This window comes from Eretmochelys imbricata, chromosome 12 (assembly GCF_965152235.1).
Source record: "Eretmochelys imbricata isolate rEreImb1 chromosome 12, rEreImb1.hap1, whole genome shotgun sequence".
NCBI classification, from domain to species: domain Eukaryota; kingdom Metazoa; phylum Chordata; order Testudines; family Cheloniidae; genus Eretmochelys; species Eretmochelys imbricata.
In genome coordinates, this window is record NC_135583.1 from 11,931,902 (window position 1) to 11,945,481 (window position 13,580).

General features: G+C 43.5%; 1 protein-coding gene across 1 annotated transcript in view; it reads right to left on the reverse strand.

The window, feature by feature from the left end:
- SLC6A2 (solute carrier family 6 member 2) overlaps positions 1 to 12,855 on the reverse strand; it is a 102,910-nt gene extending 90,055 nt beyond the window's left edge. The window contains exon 1 of the mRNA XM_077830988.1: positions 12,549 to 12,855. Coding sequence (XP_077687114.1) covers positions 12,549 to 12,855 — 307 coding nt within the window. The remainder of the gene's footprint in view (positions 1 to 12,548) is intronic.
- Positions 12,856 to 13,580: the final 725 nt, after the last annotated feature.

Here is a 13,580-nt window from a genome sequence, read left to right on the forward strand (position 1 = left end):
TTTTATGCTATGACTGCACAGTACTCTACAGTAAATCCATGTTGCCTGGGTAGTTTTTGGACTGTGTTGTGCAGCAGAAAAAGGAAACCTCTCATTGATCGTTATTACTGCTAGTCTCTTTATACCTCATTATTGTAGGGCAAAACACACACACACACACACACACAAAACCCAACACATTTAAGTGAACTCTAAGATGTCCAGATCTGTTAATTTAGGGTTAGAGATTCTTTGTCACCAGCCCTTTTGTAAGGGGCAATGCATAATTGTGACTCCACGACTAAATCAGGAGGGACCAAATTGCAAATCAGAGAGTCTGATCCCGGACTTCCCCTACTTGCTTCAGGGGAGAAGTAATCTGCACCAGCCACATACCCAGTGTTACCAACATTCAAAAAGGTATGAATCGGGTCCTGGAAAAATCAAGAGTTTTGCTTAACACCGCAAGATTTTTTTTAAAAAAATTGGGTTATTTTTATTTGACTTCTGAGCCTTTCGGGTGCACTTGGTTCACATTTTCAGACTTTCCTCTACAATCACGAGTTTGTAGTTTGGAATGAAAGCTGAGAGTCTCCCCCAGTCACTTGTCTCGGTGAGCTGGGACTCTAGGTAAAATCCCTAATGCAACATAATTCTCATGATAAAACGGTGGTCATTTAAAGCCCTGAATACTTTGCACAAGTTACTTCACCCTGCACTGGCTCCGCTGTGCTGGCTGGCATGTGGAGACCAGGGGGAGAGTCAAAACTCCATCCACTCCCCACCCATCTGCCTGGGTCGGTGAATAGTAGCCCCATGGAGGCTGCTCTCCCTGGGGTGCTGTGATCTGTGATAAGGAAGCCCTGTGCAGTGCAGGAAAGGAGTGCCTTATGCTCCTGCAGGGGTGCATAGACTATAATATGACCTTTATGGAGTCCGTTTAAATCTAGTTCCTTTAACGAGAACCACAATTTATACAAATCTAACATTATTTACAGGGCGTAGTATTGAGTGAAGACTTGCTCTTACAAAGTGAAAATCTTCTACATCAGCTTAGTACTGAGACTTTTTTCTATTGTCTTCCTCAGTTTCTCCTCTGGAAGTCTGCCTACTCAAAAGTCCTTCAGATATCCAAGTCAGCTACCTGGGGTGAAATCCTGGCCCTGATGAAAAGCTTGCAGTGAATTCCTTGGGGATAAGGTTTCTCCTTTGTGTTTTACAAATAAGAACAAGAACATGGATCTATGGATTTTAAACTAATAATATGAAGCTATGTATGTACAAGTAACAAATTACAGAGAAGCTACAAACTATCAAATTATTCCCAAAAATAAAATCCTGAAGGGCCGCGTTCTCCTCAACAACCTCCCTAGTAATCTCATGTACTGGACCCTTTCACTTCTCTTTAGATAAGAGACAAATGCATCCCTTAGCACATGAAATTCCTTGATTTTGTCATTAATCTTAAAAGAAAATATGCCTATGAAGCAATTTCATCCATGGTATCATTACTAATCTCATAACAGCAAGGCACAAAAGCTTTTCAGCCTCCTAAGGGATCAATCTCTTTGAACATCCATGGAGAGTTACAGTCCCGTGTTCTGATGAAAGTCAGGTAACAAATGTAGTTCTGATTCAGCTAGTGACTCATGATCCTTGTGTTTCTATAACACTTGTGTGAAAATTTTCTAATATTGTAATTACTCCAACTTATTTAACGGTTCTCTCTCATCAAAGCAAACATTTAACTTGTATCCCCAGCTGTTTGAAAGATTGTCATGCACAAGTAGGATCAGACTTTGAGACCTGGTGAGAGGGGGATGCAAGTTTTAATGTTGTAAAAAATACGGCTATGGTTCTGTGTTCTAGGATTGCAGTAGTGAATGTAATATGGAAATGTGGATTATTCACTGTCCATATTTAAAACAGTTCTGTAAGTTTGCACAGGTAGGCCCTCGAAGATTTAAACCCTTCTGAGAAATAATCCCTGCCCTTTTCCTTCCTTCCAATAAAGGGACATGCCTCCACTTTTATGTTAGCCTTGTTTCAAATGGACCAATGGCAGGTTAATTTGAGCGACACACTGTTCATTTTTGCAAAGTGTTCCCATCACCATTACTGCAAAAGCCAGCTCATTGGTGCAATTAGGCAGCATTGAAAGGTGCCATTCCTAGAATATCTTAATATATTAAGTGAGTCAGAAGATCCAAGAAAAAGAGCCAGTTGTGAAAGACCATTTTCATTATTATACAGTTGTCTGAGCTCCTAATCATCTGGCTATTTAAATACAGTACATTGACTTTACATTAATTATCCGTTTGTAAGGTTTTATTGCTCCACCTTGTGGTCTGAAAAAAGTTTTGGTCTGTTACACTGCTCTATAGAATACGAGACTATCAGAGAAAAATGCCAGTCCTTCCTTTTCCCCTGCATTTAAAATGACATTTTCCCCTTAGGTAGTACCACACTGGACCCATTCTAAAAAATGTCCTAAGCAAACCTCTGATTATTGTTTTCTTTAGGTGTGATCAACTCAGGATAAAAGCTTATTTCATTGGTTCATTGACAACTTAAATAGCATACATTTTTCCATGCCCTTGATGGGCCAGAGGGCCAGCTGTTGGGTTCAAACAATTCTGCAGGCTCACATGAAGAAGAATCCTATGCAGTTTTCTACCAGCTGTACTCCCAGCACATCAATGACACACAAAACTGTTAGTCAACCTAAGGATGCTGTAGTAAGATGTGGTTCTTTAATCACTCTGCTCCTAATTTCAATGTGTGGAAATCCAGGGCTATTCCTGCCACCTCCCCCCACCACCCTAAAAGTGCTGATAAAAAAAATTATAAGGGAGTGAGACCTCGATCCTTCTAGCACTGAAATCTATATTCCCATTGACTTCAGTGGGGCAGAATCAAACCGATAGGCAGCTCTTGTGCTCCAAGGTTTCTTTGTTATGCTGATGTGACAAGCTTGTTCTAAGGAAAGACTTTATAACAGAGTGGGCTGCAAGTCTTATATACATATATAATTCTAATAATAGTCTGATAGTGATGGATTCCTATTTTACACATGCTTAAAGGGTAGAATATGAACTCAAACAGTAGTAATAACTAAACAATAAACAAACCAGTTAATACATGTCAAGAGAACAGCATCAGCAATTGTTCACATTTTTGCAAGCAAATGATTGTGTTCATGACTATTTAGACAAAGATTGGGAGCACTGGAAATTAGCATCCTCTTGCGAAAGGCATGTCGACAATGGAGGCAGCTTTCTGCACCGCTTCCCCAACTATCAGAGAGCTTTGATCATAAAGAACTGCTTAAGGAGTGGCAAAAGATAATTAACTGTCCATTTCTACCTGACTTCTGAATTTTATGTCACTTTGTTTCATGGAATTTCATCCACTTGAAACTTTGAAATGTCTTTTTGGATGAAAATAAGTAAGACAGAAGTATTTAATCAGTCCTCTGGCAGACAGGTTCAGCCTTAGAACTGTAGTCCCTAAATCTCAGAGTAATGTGCTGTCCCCTCTGTCATACTTCAGGAGAGACACTGCAAGGCATATTTAATTACAAAATAGGGGGGGAAAGATAAGTACAAAATCAAATAGTGAATAGTGCTGATAAGGTACATTAGTTGAGAAGTTCTCATCTATGACCTTCCCAACGTAAGATATAAATAAATAACAAAAGAACAACATATCCAAATGCAGGCAATGCTCCCTTCTGTGGTTCTGGTCCTAGTGCTTAAGGAATAAGGCTAAAGCTAGGCAGACAGATCCTATATCCAGGCACATAAGTGGCCTGAAGGTGCTGAGCAATTGAAGCTCAGTCATCATAGTCTCTCCAATGATTTCAGTGGGAGCAGTGAATGTTCAACACCTCTACTAGGGTGACTAGACAGCAAGTGTGAAACATTGAGACCGGAGGGGGGGGGGGCTGATAGGAGTCTATATAAGAAAAAGGCCCCAAAATCGGGACTGTCCCTATAAAATTGGGACATCTGGTCACCCTAACCTCTACAAATAAGATTTTGTGCCTAAAATAAGGATTCAGGTGCCTAATTTTTTTAAGCAGCCAAGATTGGGAAATGTTGGCCTGATGCCTTTAATATGGAACATCTATTCTAACTTAGGGAACAGTGCAGAAGCACTAGGCAGTGGAAGGATGAAGACATGCTTCTTAAAACTATTTGCAATGCTCTGAAACATTTGCCTGCATTAAAATTTGCAGCAAGTGGACCAGTGTATGACAGACTGATTCTAATCATAGTTTCTATCAGGGTTTATCTAAACACAAGTTAAAATAGTACAACCCTCTCAAGCCTCACTCCCCCACCCCTTTGTGTGTAAACAATTTATTAGAGCCCTGCAGATCCAGATATTCACTTTATATCCGCAGATATCCGCATCCATGGACCATTTTTTGCAGATCGCAGATGGATGCGGATCCAAATTTTATACCTAAAACCCTGCAAATCTGTGGATATCCATGGATCATTTTTGCAGATCAGATGAGGACACACATTTTGTATTCGTGCAGAGTTCCAACAATTATATAAGTACAACGGTGCTTTATATGGATATACTGTATGGAGAGCAGAATAGTCTATAATGCTATAACCATCTTTATATGGATATAGTTTCATCCACACTACACATTATATTGATATAACTATTTCTCTTAGGGGTGTGACTTATTTTTTACTGAAATAATTAAACTGGTCAAAAACTGTGTGTAGACCAGCATGAATTCCCTCCCTCAGCTGTCTCTTACAAATGTTTCAGCAGGTGCAGTGAAAAGGGTTTGTTGATTATTCTCTTTAAGGGTCTTTTCTGCTTTCCATTGCCTCTATAGTTCCCACTGAGTTCAATAAGAGTTTAAACAGAGATCAGTGAGAGAATGGGTCTGGCATTTCAGCTTGGATAAGTATCCAAAAATTAGGATTCTTAACCAAACTACACTGAACTCCTGGGTCTGCTTCATGAGGCTGCTATACTTACAAGAGAAGGCTTTCTAATGTCACTTTTAGAACTTCCCTCTTCAGATAAACTAGAAATATGGTGAGAACAGGCTTTCTGGTGATACTTCAGCACTTCCGTTTCCACATAGAACAAGCAGAAGCACAAGAGGATGAAAATAAAAACATGAATCAAACCTTTCAAAAGGACACCCACCTTTAATTGTGATGTGGTACTGTTTTGCCCATCTTTGCCGTAGATGCTACTGAAATTGTATCAATGGATTTCTAATCCTTAATTGTGCACTATCTGTTCCTTCAGTCCCATTCAGCACTGTTAAAAAGGGACATCTGCATTCTGTCAGCACAACTGATCAATCTGCCAACAGTAACACTAACCTTGTTTATTATATGGCAAGCACTGCATTAAGGAAGGGTGTTAAGCACCTTCTGTAGTTCCTAGAAAACCATTTTCTTTTTCTGTGGGAGTGTGGATTGGGGCTTCTATCCAAACAGATCACAAAAAAGGATTTATTAGTGGCAAATCTGGTCTGCCTTACTCACTCTCACTGACCTCAGGATAATCCTGAATAGGATATATATAGCCCTAAGACATTTCACTACCATTAACCTGCTGTTGAACATCAAACTGCAGCCTGCTGGAAGCTGTTCAGAAAGATGCACGTTTTCAATTCAGAGGCGATTTAGCTGGAAGTTTGTATTACCAGTGTTGCTAACTCTCATGAATTTGTCATGAGTCTCATGATTGTTTTTCCTTAAGGCCCCAGCTCCTGGAGTCAAGTGGATATGTGATAATTTCATTCTTAAAGGAAAAGTAAACTTCTAGCCTTCATGACTGTGGAGAAAGCTTCAAAATGTGACCCCCCCCGTGCACCCTAAAGACTCAAAAAAGCAGAAGGCAAATCTATTACTTTTACATAATCTCATGATTTTAAAGCCAATCTCACGATTTTTTTGTGAGCCTGACTCAAGATTTTTGAACATTTGGGGTCAGTAAGACTGTATTACTAGTATCTTGTCATTTATGAGATTTCATAGTCCCCTGAACTCAAAAGTCAGAAACTCAATTTAGAATAGGTAGGGATTTGATCTCTTGAGACAGGAAGAATTAGTTATTCCTTCTCATATATTGGTAACATTTATTAAGTATCTGATGTAAATCAAGTAAGCAGGGCCACACGGACCTATAACCCCACGAGACCTGGGCCTGGGACACAGCAATTCTGGGGCACCATTCTGGTGAGTTAGCAATACTGATGGTCAAGTGGAGGAGAAGCAGCAGGGAGTTTGTGAGAAGCACGTGACCAGTATTCTATTAGGTGCACAGCTGGTTAGCTCGGCGGCTGAGGAATGAAGAAGTGGTCCTGTGGCCCTGAAAAGAAGGGGATGTTGTCATGTGGTGGGGACACTGCAATCCCTTAATCTGATCTTTTTCCAATCTGCCATTTCCACGATACATTGGGACCAAAGGCTTTTGCTTATGAACACATTGCAGAGAGGGCCAGGCATAACGTTTTGAAGGATCCATGGGAGTTCACTGGCTTGACACAGCTTTGCTAATAAAACTTGGATACTCTGTATTAGGAAACCAAACTTAACCACTACATTTGAATCCAAACTTTTTATTGCTCAATGAGGCCCACTCCAGGGTAGAGCTTTCAGTGAAATTGACTGAAATTACTTGAGATGTTGATTATATAATTTCAAGGGAACACAAAAAGACAATACTCCATAGGTTACTGTCATGTGACACAGAAAGTAGGATAATCAGGTTTTTTATGGTATGCTGCATTTCTCTGCTAAAATGTATTGATTGTTGGTGAATTGTGCTTTGAACCAAACATAGACAGGTACTGTCCTGGAAATCTGTTAGTCTAAAACACTGAGGAGGAAAAGTGTCTCTGAGGAGATTAAAATATATCTATTATGATACCCAAGGAACTGTTAAAATATGTTCCTGTGGCTTTTTTGTGAATGTATAAAAAGCTTAATTTGAGTCTTATGGTATAATAAGGATCTGGTGACTAATCTGACAATTACATGCTTCCTAATAAAAAGTTTGAACATGGTCAGTCTTACCAAGTAGTTCGGATCACAAAGAAAAGTGCATGATAGCGTAACAAGTCTTTTCTTTTATAAATCTGAATTCAAAATATTCTAGATGGTGGGTCACATTTCATTTTGTTTACAAACCGCAAGAAAACTTTAAAAATGAATGAATATTAAAATAATATGTTATTGCTCTGTTAATTTAATGCAAAGTATCACCTTACACCCACAAGGAGTACACTAATTAATCATACCAGGCATTACTCAGCATGTAGTTGCTCAACTTCATTTGGCATCAGTGTGGGATATTAGATACATTCTAAACTACCAATATAAATCCTCTTCCAAGTTTCTGAGAATCTAATTCTAAAGCTACTAGCTGTGCTGGAAAACTCTTCAGGGTTCTATTTGGCAATCCTCACTCAGGGAAAACCGCCCATTGAATGCAAGCTCACGAGAAATGTAGAAGAAGAGGTCAGGCATCAGACTTGACTTAAGTACGGTGATATTGCCTGATCAAGGAAGGGGTGATCAGACCCATAGATACACAAATAAAGCCAGGAACTGCTTTAAAAAAACCTCTTGCCAGAGGTTTATATGAGAAGTTAGTTCTAATAAGGCTTAAGAATTTATGAGAGTATGAAAATCAGTGAAAACTGGCATACTTGATAGCAAGGCATTTCACAATTTACCTACTGGAAGCTGTAGTTTTCTTGTGTTGTGAAGACTACTGAAGTACAAATAATTCACAATAACAGCTGATAGCCCAAACTATTGTGGAAACATTCAAGGACCTCCCAGCTCTAGAGTATCATTTTGTCTGTCTGCCAGAAGCTGCAGTATCTGTATGTAGTTTTTGCTGTCACAGAGTAAATTAGTTTAGAAGATACAGTGGCCTTATTGATTTCACTGAGTGCAGGACTGAGAACTGGATCAGGACCAGTGTATTTGAACTAAAAGTTTCCTCTTAAATAAATCTTTGACCTGTTTCAAACTGAAACTCTGGCAGACATTGAATGCTGTCTTTACCTGCAAGATAAGCAAAATAAAAATGAACACTCAAACTTTTTAAATCTCGCTAAAGTTTTTTTTTTTTTGTTTTGCTTTGCTTTTTAATGAGTTGTTGAAGGATATTTTTGAGAGCTACAGTTGCTCAGGCAGGGTTACATTCTATCCTCTATGTGCAGAAATCCCATTGGAGTAATTCCACAAGATATGCCAAAAACAGATATTTCTAGCTGTTTGTTTAACAGTCTAATGCTACTGGGTTCTTCTTACTCTTTGTTGTTGTTATTTTATTGGGAGCTGGTAAAAACAGAAAGATTTTTTAATTTATTTTTAACAGCGGTGATGCAGTTTATGAACTTGCACATTGTGACAAACTAGTAACCAATGGTACGACCCCGCACTCCTTGCATGTGCGCTACTCCCATTCAAGCTAATGGAAATTGCCTTTGTGTGGAACTTTAGGTTCTATCCCCAAAGGGCCATATCTCCAGTTCTTACACAGGAAAGCCCCTGAAGTTTGCCTGACAAAGGAACTCAAGGATTTGACTAATAAGAGCTGGGTATGTATATACGTACACATCCTTGTTAACGTTCAGCTTTGAATGAGGTGAGTCCAGTGTGTATTCAGACTTCCCTCCTGTAAAAAGCAAGTTGCTTCCTACAAGTGCTCTCACTTTGACATCATGAATAACAATCTTTACAAGCCTGGAAAGGCTCTAGTGCGCTGTGTTTTCATTGACAATGTCTAACCTATTCAGAGTAACACAGGAACCCAGACAGCACTCACACAGCATCCCCCCTTCCTATTGTAATAGGGGGATTTTCTTCCACATAACGCTTTCAGGAAGGATCTTTCGTGTGCTTGGATGTTCCTGTTTGCAGTGAGCCCCTAATATTGCCTTATTGATTATAGATTTTGGAATGGGAATATAATTCTGTTCACCAATATATCACATGGTACTCTGAATTCAAAAATCACAGATAGCCGTAAGAAGAAAAACAGAGCGGTTAGTTCTGTCTTAGCATTTGAGAGAACTTGTTGCAGGCCACTCCCTCGCAGCAATCGACTATAGGAACATCAGCCTTAGTCACATTTGTCTACAAGTGCTAGAATGTCCTCTAGCTCTTCGTTTGTTTACTTCATAGATCTCAGCACGCTGTAGATTGAAAGTTTCTCTCTTTCTCTTGTGCAGTCAGATCCTTTAAGAAGACCCTTATAAACACCAAAAGGAGAACAGAAACCATTAATGGGGTTTTTTTTAATTCCTTTTTTAAGTTTCTGGACATTTATTCAATGGGTGTGTTCGCCAACACCAGGAATCCAAGTGAATACTGCACCTCTGGCTAACTGAGCAGCCAAACAAAAAGCTACTTTGATCGCTGTATCACTTCCTATTTCTGTTGCTTTTCAAATCTCATTTTTTGTGTCTCTGCCTGTGACATCTCCTGAATGGATGTGTAAGCCAGCAGTTATATGCTCCTTGCTCAAACTCTTCACTAAATTTGAGTCAGCAAAACTCACTAAATGCTAGTGGCATTCTCCTCCGCAGCAGTGAGAGAAAAGCAGTGTTGCCATCGTTTTGCTCCTACAATAGCAACTTTCACAGGCGCTGCTGTATTTGCAAATCAAGCCTTTGAGAACACCGGTGGTTCTCTGGGATGGCGAGAAGGGAGTGAAACCCAGAAGGCATTCCTCTTCTCTGCATTGAGTTGCACCTCTGCTACTGCAGGGAAAACACCTGTAGAACAAGAACCCTTCTATGTCCAAATGTGTAGCCAAACTTCACCCTGGCGAAGTATTGAGCTGGCTTGAAACTACCTAAAGCAGGTTCACCCACCCTTAGTCTCCTCTGCCCAGCTCACTGAGGCAGAGACTTCTACTTCCTAACCAAGCAAGCCCAATGCCTATATCAAACATGGTGGTGGTGGATGGAAAAGCATTCAGATACCAGAAAGATAACTGTAGTCGAGAGAGACTTGATAGAAGGTAGTAGCCAAGACCACTCTGTTGTTCTGTTTCCCACTCCTCAGGCCTGAGCTGTACTAGGAAACGGTGCCATGTCTGAACACAATTAGCTGACACACTGCTGACCCTGGGCTAAGATCCGGACAAGCCACGTTCAATATCTAGTTGTGATTATGCCCTGCAGTTTAACCAAGGCTCTGAGGCAGCCCTTCCCTGGTTATCTTCCATGCTGAGAACAGCTCTTAAAGAAAAGCCCTGGCTAAGTGACTGCCCTCCTCTCAGAAGCTGAGGCTCCTGAGCATTAATGACAACCCATCCTTTCCTCCTCAACAAAAACAAACCTGCTCCAGTGCCAGAAGGAGCTGTCCTGCTTAGAATGTGTTAAGGGGAAAGGGAAGGCTGACTGTGAGGGAGGAAGGTGGAGGAGCAGAGACAGCAAAATAGTGTTTACAGTCTCCAGACCAATGAGCAGTGCTGCTCCGAGTTTCTGAAGAATCTGTTAGCACTGGGGGGCCTCTCAGCAATAACCCTAATTTCACTTTCCTGCTGGTGGGAAGAGTGAAAGCTTCCGAGTGGCTGATCGCAGGGTGCTCTTACGTTAGCTCTATCTGTCATCCATGCATATTTCCAGAGAGTTCAACAGTGAGGTTGACTTCTTAACATTATATAACCCAAAGACTAAATCAGAGGGTCGTGTGAGAGTTTTTGGTCCACGAGACAGAATCCACTAAAAAGCTAGGCACATACCAGCTGCCATCTCCCACTTTTTTCCAGGAAATCGTGCTAGCGGTGTCTAAATTGCCCTGGCTGAAGTTAGAATGAACACACAGGAAGATGCAGAATCCTGCCCCCCCAACCCCACCCCGCCAAATGCCTGAACTAGTAGCAGGCTACTCAGGGAACGGGGAAGAATCTGAGTGGAAGTGACTCAGAATCATGGGGTAAATGCAGTGAGTTTGACCATTGTAGAATTTACTTCTTTCTGTTACTCTACAGCAAAATAGAGGGACTATGCCTCTCTCTCCCTGAAAATAAACTACAATCTGTTCACTGAATGTCAAGTAAACAAAAGCTCTCCGAATGGTGCATACAGGTAGAATGTCATGGATAGTGATGTTGATACACCTGCAATAGACCTCAAGGGTCACCTGCCTGTTTCCTTACACAGGGGCAGTGCCTGGCACAACAGTATCGTGGAGTGTCTGAGCTATCTTGGATTGAATCAAAGTATATTTGGGGACTATTTTTTTCAGTTCCTGTACAGCTGGCACACATCTGTATGGGTAGCAGGAGTATGGTTTACCTGATCCCCCTCCAAATATTGGGTAGTATTAAAACAGGCTAAGTTTTTAAGTACCAGCCTTTACTGGTATCAGCTTAAGTTTTAAGGAAGAGACAGTGAAGGTGCAATAACCCACCGTACAACTCAGTTTCAGCTATCTACACTGAGTGGGATTTTCCCGCACCATGTATTTTCTCATAGGAAAGAAAGACTTTTTATGCTACGAATGTGAAACCGTTAGTCTTTATCACCAAGCAACCACATCACCAAGACATAAATAGCTGTGTGTCACAGTACATGCTTTCCATCCAGCCATCCTTCTACCCAGAGCATTGAATGTTCAGGCAAACAGTCTTCCATCTGGTAGATGGGGTCTGTTCTAGGTGTGATTTGTAGGCACCCACAGATGGTGTTACTCCATTGCATAGTGTGTGTGGGGAGGGGAAGCGGGGGCATCACCACCAGCAGCACCTTAAATTTCACAGGGATGAAAGAGGCCTCATTGTGTTTAAGGTCTTGCTATAGATGTGCTAGACTGTTTGAATTGAATATAATTAAGGTGGGGTTTTTTGGTTTGTTTTTGCCAGTGATGTCAAAAAATGGAAAACCCCTTCTGCACAAGTCTTCTGCCCGCTGGAGACAAAACAAAAACAAAAACAAAACAAAAACCGGCTCAAACTGCATACTGGATCGTGGAAATCAAATCCAAAACAAAAGCGGTGTCTCCCTCAGAAACTTTCTCACTGGCCAAGCTACCACTTTTCCAGATGCTCTTTTACTGTTCGTAGGCATCCCGCCCCCCCCCCCCCCTTACACTCCACTCACATCTTTTGCAAAAACAAGCAGCCTGACGTAAAACCAGCTCTAAAAGACTAAAGTGGCAGCCGAAAGTCGTAGCATCAGTTCAAAACTTTTACTCTGCGGGAGGTGGGGGCTGTAATTCCGAACTGATCGATTTCAGCGGAATACACTGCAAGGGAGCGCTGAACCTTGTGGGCTGATGCTCTGCAGGCTACGAGGAAGGGAACAGAGTTTCTAGGGGGATGAGGGTGTGCTCCCTGCCCTCGTGCCCTGTCGCTCTTAACCAGTGACAGTGACTGCAGATCATTAAGGAGAGGCTAGAGAACCACAGCGCAGCTATGATTTCAGTCAGTCTGCAGTACAAAAGAAAAAAAAAAGCAAAGCTTTGGAAACTCTGGGAAGTGAATACAGCACTGCGGTCTGCAAAAGCTCTAGCCCTGGGGATGGGAAAGACCCAGTAAAATTGTGCTCTTACCCCCTCCATTTTTGTAGCAGAGGTAGGGAAATCTCCAGACATTGGCCAGGTCCACAGCGAATCCAATGACCGAGAGAAGGAAATCGATCTTCTTGCCCCAGGTCTCCCGCTCCGGCTGCCCCTCGGCGCTGTACTGAAGGCTGGAGGCGGCCGGCAGGAGGCTGCTGCTGGTGTATTGCACCCCGTTCTGCTCCTTCACCAGCAGCAGCTCCACGTCCTTCTTGGGCGGCGGCGGCGGCTGGCCGGAGCCGTCCTGCACGGGGGCCACCGCCGACACTCTGCGCTCGGGCTGGATCGGTTTGTTCATCCTCGCCTTGAGCACCCAGAAGGAGAGCTGGGCGGGGGGGAGAAGGGGAGAACGGAAGTGCCCTTTCCACGGGAGGCGACTCTGGGCGCACCCGCCCGGCGGTGCTGGGGGAGCCGTAAGAAGGCAGGCACATGGGCCGGGAGAGGGGGGGATCCCGAGCGGCTGCACGGGACGGAGCCTCGGCTCCGGGGTGCTGGGGGGAGCCCAAGTCACAAACTCGGGGCCCAGGAGCGGTACCTGCGGCCAGGCTGGCGGCGAGCCCCCGGGTGAGGCGCGGGACCAGCGCCCAGGCCACCCACCTCCGCCGAGGGGTCCCTGGCGTGGGGCGCTGCCGGCTCCTTGCCCCGCTCCCCACGTCCCGCTGGCTAAATAGGGAACAGCCCCAGCCACTCCCCTTGCACCTGAAAATGTCAAACCTCCCTACGCCCGCGCCGCCCCGCGCCCGGTCCTACCGCCCGGGCAGAGCCCGGCCCCGCACCAGGGGCAGGCAGGCAGCGCCGCGTCTCCGCCTCCGCCGGCGCAGCCCCGGCCGCCCCCCACCGCCGCCTCGGGCCGCTGCCCGGCTGGAGCCCGCCAACTTTCGGCTGCCGGAGCCCGCCGCAGAGGCAGGTTCCGCTGCTCTGGCGGCGCGGGGTTGAGCAGGGCAATTGGGGGCCGCGGGGGGAGCCGGCGCTGGACGGGGGCAGTAGCGCCAGGGTGCCTGGGCGGCCGGGTCCCCCGCCCCG